Source organism: Protopterus annectens, chromosome 9.part0, assembly GCF_019279795.1.
Source record: "Protopterus annectens isolate FY-2018-M chromosome 9.part0, PAN1.0, whole genome shotgun sequence".
NCBI classification, from domain to species: domain Eukaryota; kingdom Metazoa; phylum Chordata; order Ceratodontiformes; family Protopteridae; genus Protopterus; species Protopterus annectens.
The window spans coordinates 1,122,497,443-1,122,510,030 of record NC_056743.1 but is presented as its reverse complement, the minus strand read 5'-3'; the positions used below and the strand labels follow the sequence as shown (position 1 = coordinate 1,122,510,030).

General features: G+C 38.1%; 1 protein-coding gene across 2 annotated transcripts in view; it reads left to right on the top strand.

The window, feature by feature from the left end:
- The window catches only part of NCKAP1L (NCK associated protein 1 like), a 1,498,172-nt gene that overhangs the window by 1,242,240 nt on the left and 243,344 nt on the right, over positions 1-12,588 (top strand). For both annotated transcript variants that reach the window (XM_044083976.1, XM_044083975.1), the window contains one exon: positions 1,266-1,346. In XM_044083976.1, the coding sequence (XP_043939911.1) occupies positions 1,266-1,346 (81 nt within the window). The remainder of the gene's footprint in view (positions 1-1,265; positions 1,347-12,588) is intronic.

Below are 12,588 nucleotides of genomic sequence, written 5' to 3'. Positions count from 1 at the left end.
AGAGCAGAACCTTTCTGCATAATATATAAATAAAGTCATCTGGTAATGCAGAGAATTTGATTAATGCCATTTGATGAAGCTCTTTTGCATCATTGTATATGGGTCAGATAGCACTGGACAGAATTACAAAATTGCTGTAATCAGTATACCATCCTCCAGGCATAGCCATGAGTATTTTTTTAAAACTGTATTCTTTGCAATTAATTTTTCCTTTGAGGAGCACTGATCCTTGGGAGGTCTTCACAGTAAAGTGTTGTCCTTATAATCTGAGTTTGAACTCCCATAATTTTGGGGATACTAAACCCAAAATACTTCAGAATCCACACATTTTGTGAATTGTGGAAGACTAATGTAGGCCTTAATATGCACACTTACTGCCTACCTGTTCACAGCCAGGTATGCATTGCTATACTGCATTACTCTCTACATTTGTGAAATGCATATGGCTGGGAGGTGTGGGTTCTACCGCTGGGGGATATGGGTTTGTTATGAATCCTGGCCTAAAATGTTAGACTTTCATATGCATTCCAAATAAGGTAGGTGTGGTCTGTTTACTGACTGGTACTGAAATTGTTTAGTATCATATGTGAATACTCATGAGCTGTTCCTACAGATGATACATTTCTGTAAAGTTGTGGAATTTCACATTTTCCCTCCCTTTTCTTACAACTTTGTCCATATGGAAGCTTTGTTCTTTAGAATTTTGTCTGTATCATGACAGTCTTACTTTTTTAGCAGAAGGATAAAAACAGAACAATTAAAATTGTGCAAAACCTGCAAACAATAATCTGTATCATGCAGTAACCTCATAGTGTGTGTGTGATATATTTGTAAATATTTTCAAAATCAATAATGCGTAATGCGAAGGATAGTGCTTTGCAAAAGCTTTAAATGAGTTCACTTGCATGTGGCAAAATTGCTGCAAACTAGATATATACTTTAAACTGGTCCAGCCCATTTTACCTGTGCATATCTGCCTGTTTGCTAAAGGATTTTTCTGCCACAGGTCCAAGTACATGATGGATGCTAGTGGGAAAATAGCTCTTAGGAGTAGCCCGTCATGCTGCCAAGAAACAAGTATAACATAGATTAGACAGGTACACAAACACCACAAATAGCTAAACATAGTTTGATGAAATGCTGAGGCATTCACATTCAGTGGTAAATAATTGAGGTAAACAGAATGCAACAATCAATGTACTTTTTTGACAACCAAACTGGAGTACCTCTGTCTCTATGATAATCTTGTTTTTTAATCCCTACAGGTTTTAACAGCCAAGTGTCCCTTTCTCATGGGCCCAGTTGAGTGTCTGAAGAACTGTATCAGTGCAGATACTGACATAAAGGTATAGATAAAACTATTTTTTTCCTTTTTAACACAGGCTTTCTAGGTCATGTTGGTTTTATTTAATTTGGCAATTTTTTTTATGATACAGAGGATTTGGCAATTTTATTTTTATGATACAGAGGAAGCCCATATAGGAGTATAAGTTCCATAACTGTATTTTCACAATGAGCAAGTTTCATCAGTAAATTATTATTGGAACTACAGGTACACACAACAGCTAATTGTCCCTATACGAGCATACCGTTTGACTTAATGCCCAATATCTTTGTGATTTTTAAACTAGAAGCATAATATCTCTCCTTTTTATAGCTGTACATCCTTGTTATCCCTAAGCTACAGCGACTGATGTATTTTAGAACTTTTGAGAATGAGGGTTATTTCATGGTAGATTGATGTAGAACATGCCAGAAGCTAAATTGTTGGCTTGCATACAGTGATCCAGTTTCACGAACAATGGTGGGAAATCTGTACCACATATCAGAGAGGCTGTCTTGCTATGAAGTCCTAAACAATCACAGTCAACTATATAAACTATAGTCTCAAATCAGGCTTTGTTCCATATGCAAAGCCATGGAGCAAAACATCATGGAAATGATCAACACAGACAAACAGCCCTCAGACTCTGAACCCGACCTAGTTTGGTTTCATCATACTAATCCTGGTGTAATTCTTTGAGAAGGTCACCAAGGCAATCGATGAGGGTAAATGGTGCATACTGCCTACTTGGACCTGGAAAAGGCACAATAAAATACATTGCAGTGAAACATGGAGTAATGTTACATTTTCTAAGTAAAGCTGCTCAATCAGCAGTGCAGTGAGCACCTGTAACAATGTCCTTATGCACACTGGATGTGCTAATTCCAACAGTAGATGTGTACTATAGTGTACAGTGTGGATGTGCACATTCCAAAAGTGGATGTGAAATGTTTACACTGGATATAAATGTTCCGACAGTGGCTCTGACTATTACTAAAGACAGTGGATGTAGTCATTACAAATATGGTTTATATTTTAGTGTACATATTTTGGCACACAGTGGATGTTCACATTCCTACAGCAGATTTCAACATTCCTTTACTCACTGGATGCACACATTCTTACAGTAGTTTTGTTTATTACTTAACATATTGGGTGAGATTTCAACAGTGGCTATGTATATTCCTACAAACAGTGGATGTACACCTTGTTACCATAGATGTGTATATTCCCATATGAAAAAATGTACATGCTCCAGCACACAATGGATACACACTTTAGTGCAGTGGATGTTCACATTTCTACCCAAACTACAACTCCATAATATTCCAGTTTGATTCTGTGCATCTGACTAGCACCTGACACTGACAGCCATCTGTAAGGTGATAAAGACAATGCACTGCCTTCCTAAAACATTGCACATATTAAAAACAGCACTTCTTCTAAATTTCTGTTTCCATAAATGTCCTTATGTTTATTATGTGACATCCCTAATTTGGGAAGTCGCGTTCTATAAAAAAGCATGTGAACAAAGTAATCTTCCTGTTATATTATTTACTTTTATTTATTTATATTATATATTTATATATCTATTTTACCACCTGCCCTTTCTTGCCTTCTCTCTCAAACTTCCTCTTCTTGTCCCTTTCCACCTTGAATGCCTCTGTGGATGCCCCACCTATTCCTTCTCTTAATCTATTCTTTGAGCCCACAGCCTTCTATGTGAAAAGTACTTTATGAGATCCAGAGAGTAGTTAGTTCCTACAATCTGGTGCATATGTTCCTACTTCCCCCACTGCCCTTTCTGTTCTTTCTTACTTCACTGACATAAACTTACACAATCAAGGTAATGCCCGCCTATCTCTTCTGTTCTCCAGTGAGAAGATCTCCAGTGCTTGTAGTGTATGCTCAAATACTTCCTCCTCTATCCCACATACCTTTCCAGTGGCTCTAGACTCCTTCCAGCAGTTTGATGTATTTTTTTTCTGCATGGCCTGCAGAATATTTTATTTTATTTATTTTATTTTATTTTACTTAGAATAGCATAAAGTACTTAAGGTGTAGTTTGACCATGGCATTGTAGCGCAGAAACAGTGCTACTTTGCTTCTGAAATCTATCAGCCTAAGGACACGTTATCACTCTGTTTGTTTCTACTGCCTTCTCTGCTCATGGTGGCACAGTGTAGGGGGCATCAGTTTCATCATATTCTTTGAAAAAACACACAAATTGTATAGACCAGTAAAACATGTAAAGAAGGCTCTTCTGAGGTCGCTAGAATGAATTTTATTCACCACACTCCGAAACAGTCCAAAAAAGATGAATGATTTACAGAATCCAAACCAAAACCATAAAGTACTTAGCACTTTCACCAGAAACATAATTGTATATTTTTTAAAAATTCATTTAAATTATGTTGTATTTCCCTAGATGTAAAGACATATTGATATATTAATAGTAATAAGAATAATAAAACAATAATTAAATACAGTAAGATCTTTGTTTTAAAATACTGGAAATAGAAATGTGACCATTGATGCCAGGTATGCAGCTTGCATTGAATCTTAGCTGCCACAGACATTCCTTGGCTTCTAACAAGTTATCATAGTCACCTCCTTTTTCCCAACAATTGGGAATTCTGTCAATAACAAAAAATATACAATTATGTTTCTGGTTATTCACAACATATTTGTGTATAAATTATTTTAAATAAGATTTCAACACCAATGTATTTTTATGTATTTTTATGAATTCTATGAACTTTTTATGAATTATATATGAAGTTTTTCATTTTTTCATTGTAACATTAATTCTTCGTAATTTATAACTATAGTAAGACAACCATGAAACCATTGATTTTAAAATGTGCTTTTTACAATTTAAACACTGTGACAAGTTAAATATTGTGTCAAGTTAACAACAGTCTTAATGCATATGTCTTTAAAACTATGATTAATTATTCAATTAACTAAATTAAAGGCGTTGTGTAATTAGTGATGAGATCTTTATATTGGTAGTAGGTGTTACAAGCATTAGTACTCTGAAGATGCCCAGAAGTGATTCAGGGTGAAAGCGCTAAGTACTTTATGGTTTTGGTTTGGATTCTATAAATCATTCATCTTTTTTGGACTGTTTCGGAGTGTGGTGAATAAAATTCATTCTAGCGACCTCAGAAGAGCCTTCTTTACATGTTTTACTCATCATATTCTTTACCTGCTCTTTTCTTCATCAGTTGCACTACAGCAGCTAATACTTGCACCAGGATTGTTGTGGCCCAAATGCAGTACTTTACATTAATTAGCATTTTCAAATGCTTCCTTAGGGTCCTCCCAATCTGTGCACTGCTGGGCCTTCCTTTTTGTATTTTAATCACCAGTGAAGAGTATTTTCTTGTCATGTGTTTTCTCAGAAATGTGTAAAACATGAAAACTTAAAAATCATCATCATTATCCCCTTTTTTCCCATTTACATGGGGTCGGGGTATCGTATTAACTGTCGCCAACTCTCTCGATTCAGTGCCACTCTCCTGCCTTCTTCAACACTCATGCCTGACTGCTACAGATCTTCTTTCACACAATCCATCCACCTCTTTGCTGGGTGCCCTCGCTTCCGCTTACCTTCTTCCTGTCTGTCCCAAATCTCCCTCACCATATTGTCTTCTGCTTTTCTACACATGTGCCCATACCATCGTAATCTGTTCTCTTTGATCTTTTCTGCAATTGGAGCTACTTTGGCTTCTGCTCTTATGTCCTCATTTCTTTGCCTGTCCCGCAGTGTGCATCCTACCACCTTTCTCAGGCACTTCATTTCCATCACCTCTAGCTTCTTCAACTGTTCTGCCTTTACTGCCCAGGTTTCTGTACCATACAGTAGTACTGGTTGCACCACTGTCTTGTACACCTTACTTTTCAGCTTCTTTGGCATTCTTTTGTCATATACTACACCTGATACTCTATGCCAGTTGGCTGCAGCCCCTCTGATTCTAGCTTTGACCTCTTCATTCAGACTACCCTTCTCCTCAACCACCCCTCCCAGATACTTGAAGCTGTTTACTTGTTCCACTATCTTCCCATCTATCTCTATTCTCAGCTTCTTCTGATTTCCCCAATCTGCTGCCATTACCACTGTCTTATCTGTGCTTAATTTCATCCCATGTGCCTTCAGATTTGCATTCCATTCTCCTATCCTTTGCTGAAGTTCTAGATCAGAGTCTGCCTGTACTGCCACATCGTCTGCATACAGCAGCTTTGTTGCTCTGACCCTCCAACCTGTTTGCTGATGTAGTCCATTACCAGTATGAACAGCAGTGGGCTCAGAGCTGAACCCTGGTGTACACCCACTCCCACTGGGAACCCCTCAGTGAGGCCAAACACTGTCCGTACTTGAGTCACTGGGTCCTTGTACATAGCCTGTACTAATTCTACCAATTTTTCTGGGACTTCAAACCACCGCAGTACTGCCCAGATCAGCTTTCTTGGGACCTTGTCATATGCTTTCTCCAAGTCTAGGAAAACCCAGTTTGACTCTCTCCTCTTCTCTAGTTTCTTCTCAAGTATCTGTCTCAATGCAAACATCGGGTCAATTGTGCTGCATCCTGATCTGAATCCAAACTGTTCATCTCCCATCTTACATTCTACTATTCTGCGTATCCGTTTATCAATCACCCTCTTCAGAACTTTCATGCAATGTGGTAGGAGTTTGATGCCTCTGTACAGTCCACAGTTGTGGACGTCCCCTTTGTTCTTGTACACTGGCACGAGTATGCTTATTCTCCAGTCATCTGGAATATGCCTTTCTCTCCACACTGCAATTAGTACCCTCAGGAGCCATTTCTCCCCTAGCTCACCCAGCATCTTTATCATATCTGCTGTGACCTCATCTGAGCCTGCTGCTTTCCCTGACTTTATTTTCCTTAGTGCTGCTCTTACTTCTTCTAAGCTGGGCTCCTCTTCTACTCTCATTGTAGGCTCTTTCTGGGGCAGTACCACTTCTGTGGGGTTTTCTTCATTCAGAAGCTGCTGGAAATACTCCTTCTATCTGCCTTTGATGTCCTGTGGGCTGGTAAGCAGGTTGTTGCTATAAAACTTAAAAAATGGCTACAGAACTCACCATCAAAATAAGGGTCTATGTTAAAACAACGACAAGTATACATATCGAACACTCGAATGAGCGAAAACGCATATGATCAAAATCGCTATTGTGGGGTGCTGCACCCCACACCCCCCACACCCCCCTTAAAAATATATTCCAACTCTGAGATCACACTACAGTGAGGAAAGGGCAAATTTTCCAATCTTCACTGTACCGCGATCTCACAATATCGATGTCAATCATATGCGTTTTTGCTCGTCCGAGCATTTGATATTTATACTTTTCGTTGTTTTAACATAGACCGTTGAAATAATCCAATAAGTACTATCTTTTGCTTTGTCATTATTCTTCTCGGTGCAGTTCTCTTGTTTTACCATGCAACACTCCATTTCCGCAGTGTTGTTCTTGTATTTAACCCTCCTGCCAATTGTTCCTTTCGGCCATCTGTGTGGAAGGGATTTGAATATTTTGGTGAAGTCCAGGTAGACTATGCCTTTCATTATTCATCTGTTGTATGTTAGTAACATTTTGCAGTGGTACTATCCCGCATTGCACTCTCTGATATGAGGATATGAGTGGGGCTGCCACTCACCACACATCTGATATATATATATATATATATATATATATATATATATATATATATACATATGTACACTAACTCAGGTACCACTGTACCTTGTAGAAGAGGGAGTTCTCCAAAATACAGTACTTTCAAATTTAGCAAAAATTACTCTGCAATTGCAGTTACATGTTCATTATTCCAAGGAATGTACCTCTGTCTCTCTAACTTTCAACAGGAACCCAAGAGATGGTCAAAAGAATGAGAATGCTCACTTCTGTCATTGCAGTGGAAAAGAGGATTGGCCAGACCTGTTTTTGGTGTTTAACTAGTGGAACTTGTCCCTATCATTTATTGAGAGCTGCCCCATATTTCCCAACACAGCTCCTCCCATTTTAACATGCCAGTTACCTGGCTGGGGGAGGTAATGTGCAATGCCATTTGTTAACAAACTCCATTTATTGAAAAATCTCCCTGAGTTGCCTTCACAAAATATACCTGACACCTTGTGAAGTTTGACCAAACTTGTATTTAACAGACTATGTGTACTGTTTAATTGGTTAACCGTACCAATATCAATCATATTTTTGACAGTTTTTCATATCCCCACTTTTGTCCTTTTTATTTACATGATACATATCAGCTTCCTTTACTATATTGGATAAACACATAGGCTGGAGAGAAGGATTTGTCTGCTTCTTTTTATATACTTGTTTATCAGTTGGGAGGTGTCAATCTACTACTCTATTATTAGCTTTATTAATTCTTCGTAATTTATAACTATAGTAAAACAACCATGAAACCATTGATTTTAAAATGTGCTTTTTACAATTTAAACACTGTGACAAGTTAAATATTCTGTTCTGTTTACCATACTTTCTGTTCCTTGAGGAGGCATCTATCTTCACCAGTAAACCTTTAGCTTGATGAGGCATTAACTGTCTTCATCCTTATTTAATATTTTTTCACTTGACTGTTAGGCTTCATACCTTGCCATCCTTAATGCTGGGAACTATTACTTGACCATACGTTGAGTCACTAGTCTTCACTAACTTGACCATAAGTCCTTTGAAAGGAATCTACATGCCCCAAAATTAATCTTGTTTTCTTCAGCCCTAGGAAGTTTCTACCTTTGACCTCCCCCTCCTTTGGCCAATCAGGACACATTCTAAGCCCAGAGGAATTGTTGCCTGATCCACCTTTTCACCCCTTGACTACCTGCTCTCTTTATCCTACCCTATCTTCTCTCCATTTTAACCTCTTCTCATTTACTGCCATTCACCATAATCTGTCACACTTACATGAAGCATGCTAGACTATGACATTCTCAATTACTGATCAAATGTGTAGGTTGTGTAGGTACAATCCCTCATTTGTCATTTGGACTCCATCCATCTTGTACCACAGAGAGACTTTATCCTTATCCTCAAATTCAAAGATGCATCAAAATCTTAAAGCCTAATGCTGCTACCTCTGTTAGCATCCTCCTACACGCTGCTTTACCATCTTTATCTACTGCATTTGAGCCCTGTCTTTCATCCAGAATTGTAAGGTAATTATCTCTGACCCCACTATTTTTAATATTAGACATTTATTTTTCAGTAATATTATGCCATCAACCAATTTATTTAACCGTTCAACGGTGTTCCAGTAAGTGAGGTCACTCCCTCTTAGGTAAATAATTAACAAATTGGATGCTTCTCTGACTTGTTTTTGAAGATGGTTATTTTAGCCATTTGTGTCCATATCATGCCCAGTATTTCATGCTAGCAGAGAACCCCCTCATCTGGATGAAAACCTAACTGTAGGCATCCTGCAAATATCTGGGTACTTTTTAACATCCCAAAATAACAAAAAAGTATGTTACAACCTTAGTTTTCTATCAAGATTTGTAACTACTTTGTTTCTTTTGTCACAATTCAAGAGAGCACAACACCATGAATGGCAGTCGCCCATACCTCATACCCAGTAAACCCCTTTTATTTCCCCTGCTTCAACATCCCTGTGTTACTCCTAGCATCTTAGTTCTCCCACTCTTGGGCCCACTTGTTTGTTACTTTCTGACTGTTTTTTCCTCAACGCATACTTTCTGGCATAGCCATACTTCTCATTTGGACCAATACCCTTTCACTATTGCCTAAACTTGTAACCTTTTCCCCAAGTTCTTATAACCTGACTTGCTAGCCCCCTTCAATGGTCTACTTTATTCCAGTACATTTGCCTTTGTTGTCAGTTGGCTAGTTGCTCAGTAACATTACCTGCTTACTGGCTCCTCTGCAGTCATTTTTCTCTAGGCATGGGAGATAATTTTTTTAGCACAAATAGCGCTCTCTGAGACTTGCACAAACCCTTTCTGTTTGCCCTAGTTCTGCGCAGGCTCACTCCACTCCCTTAACCTACCCCCATTCCCACCAACCCCTGCTTACTCTACATTTATACTTAATCCTTAATTATAAAGCCCAGCCATCATCCTCCCACAATCCAATCATTTCTTTTTTCCCCACCACTCCCCTTAATCAATTATATCCTGATACCTAAACACACCCTCATTTTCCCTTCCTCCCTACCTTCTTTACTGCTTCTTTATGCTTCCCCTATATTCACACACATCCAAACAAATCTTTTAACCAGACTTGCACAAACGTACCATCAGATAGCCAGATTTGCTTGCAATTTCCCATACAAGTCACATATCTGCCTTGCCTTGAAAAAAGCTACAATGGCTTGAGTTCCCACAACTACTCCAACTGTCTCAACTACAAATAGCACATTCTCTCCTCTACAAACTTATGAACTGTCCCTCCCTGTCCACACTCCTATCCCTTTATGAGTTAAGCATTAGAAATATGGTGCCATAATCCACACTGGGGGCTCAGATTTTCCTTTTAGAGACTACTTTCCACCTTATTATTGCCTGTAAATATCCAAGGGTTGAGCATGCAATGGGCCATTGTGAAGGATGTCCATGCTTCTGCATATCATATGTTGTACTGGACCTGCTCTTTGAGACAACACCACTCAAATATTCTCTGGTCACAACTGCAGATTTGGTTTGCATGGCTCATGATACCCTAGACCTGGAAAGTGAAGCTTAGAGTTGCCCAGCATACCCTTAGTATCCATACATCTCCTTTGTGTTACTTGCATGTCAGGTGTCTTAAAAATGCATCTTGTGATGGTTGCTACTTCCTCCTTGGCAAGATGTTTAGAACCTGTCTAAAGATATGCATGTACCATTGTAGATGTTCCACATACCTGGGGTCCATGCATTCTTTTTCAGTCTCCTGATGTGTAGTGGTCAATTGCCCATACCTCTGGATGGATCCTCAACTGCTGTGTGTGTGCTTCTGTTTTAGCTGTTAATGAGAAAGACTGTCAGCAGTTGCCAGAAATTGTCAGACATTTTGCAAAACTATGTAAAACGAACTGCCTAAGTGCTCCTTGAACCTTGGAGGCTGGGGTATTCCAACAGCTACTTCATTGTCTGAATAAAATGTTTCTCTTATGTTCAACAACTTTGCTCTTCATACTTTAATAATACCCAGACTGGTATTAACTCTAAAAATGTGATGTCGCTCTGGAAGTTGCTATAATTTCAGTGTTCTGTCCAATATCTTTGACATTATTTCATAAAAATCTCATATTCAATATCAGTATTATCATTCATAATAATCTTGATATTTTTTCTACAGTTGCTCTTACATATACTTGCCTGTTTTTTCTATATCCTTCTCAACTCTCATTTTATTTAAAAACAAAAAGAGAAATATATAGTTTCTTTCTTAGCATGCCCTACACTCCCTATTTATTTCAATATAGTTACACTTTAACATTGTGCATTTATAGGTATATGTTGCTTATATGACACTTGTTATCATCTTTATCTGGTTTAGGAATATTACTGTGTGTGTTGACATTTTAATGTTCCTATTGTTTGAAATATTAATAACCGGAGAAAGAAATATGGCAAAAAAAAATAAAAATAAAATAAAGTAATATCAGGCTGAAAATACTTCAAACATGTTGTATCAGGATATCGTCTTTATGTGAATCATACCATTAGTTATATGATGCTTCTGATGTTTACAGTTTAGATGACTTGACAATAAGTTACTGAATGTCTATCCCAAAGAAACACCACCTTGCATGCAAAGTTCAGAAACCTAATACACAGATAACTGTGTCCTTGTCTTTTCTGATAAAACTCAAGGCCTGCAAAAACTACTAGAACTGTTGGTGACACCCTGCTGTTGAGGAAAGTAATCTCTTTTTTTCTCTGTGAGTTGCTTAAACTGACAGAGCTGTGGTTTTCGTGTTTCACTTTGTTTTCTGCTTTGAGAAATCTGCTTTATCTGGCGTTTTTATTCTATTTTGCACATAGACACTTAAATTACCCAGGCTGCACATTTCACATGCTTTTTTTCATTGGTTATTTCTTGAGTGATACTTAAATACACAAGATACATCTCTGGCCTTGTCTTTTCTTCTAAGACTCAAGGGCTGCAGAAACCTCAAGTGCTGTTGATAACTCCCTGCTGGTTATTTTTCCCAGCCAGCCTTCCATTACTTGATCTGCTTTTTTTAAACTTGGTGATTTTTAATCAGCCCACCCTTTTGTAAATTGAGCTTTATAAGCTCCTCCTTTTCTACACTGCTGCCGATATCTTGATTTATTAATTTGCCTTTCCCTGTGCTTATTTTGGAAAAAAAGCACATTTTGCCTCTCATTATCTGTCTACTGATTTACTTGCCTTGAATACAAGACACAATGCCTGCATACAAGAACAAGGAGAGCAGAAACCCATACAAACTAGTAAAAGCACTGGAAGTTCTATTTTATCAACATACTGTGAGCAGTATAGGTCTATTATAATCATCTCTCGGTGATACTCCTACTGATTTTTCTGCTGTGCGCACTACTGGACCCCCCTTTTTCCTTCCATTTACTGTAACAAATATATACATTTTTTCAAAGCTTTGCATTTATTTTATATTCTTATATTTTATTTATCTTGTATATCACATTTCTTTTACATTCTTATATTTTATTCTCCCATTTATTGTAACAAATATATACAGTTCCCCAAAGCTTTACATTTATTTTATATTCTACTTCCCTGATGCGCTACTAAATCTACTTTTGAATTCACACAGATAAACAGACACCTTTAGGTACTGACCCGGGCTAGCTGGTTGATCGTTTTTCTGTTCTCACAGCTTTCTCCAAGGCCTGGTCCATAGCACCCCCCTTTTTCTTGTTCTCCTAACATAATTCTAGTGTAAGTTTCCTAGCCCTGTCAAACCTGTTTTCTCACAGCTTTCTCCAAGCCCTGGCTCTTAGACACCACCCCTGCTCTTGGCCTCCTAATATAATCTTATTGTAAGCTTCCCAGCCCTGTCAATCCTGTCAATCCCCCCCTCTTCTTCTTGAGAGTTTACTTATTCCTCCCCTGAATGGCGGTGCCATCTTTAAATACTAAAAAACTCTGCCTAGCTACACTCTGTTTCTGTCTGTCCCACGGGCATCCCTCAGTAGTGTGCACTTACTGAATTTCCCTTTCTAAAACCCCTGACATAACTACATTATGTTCCTACTTCTCAGTAAACTGCATC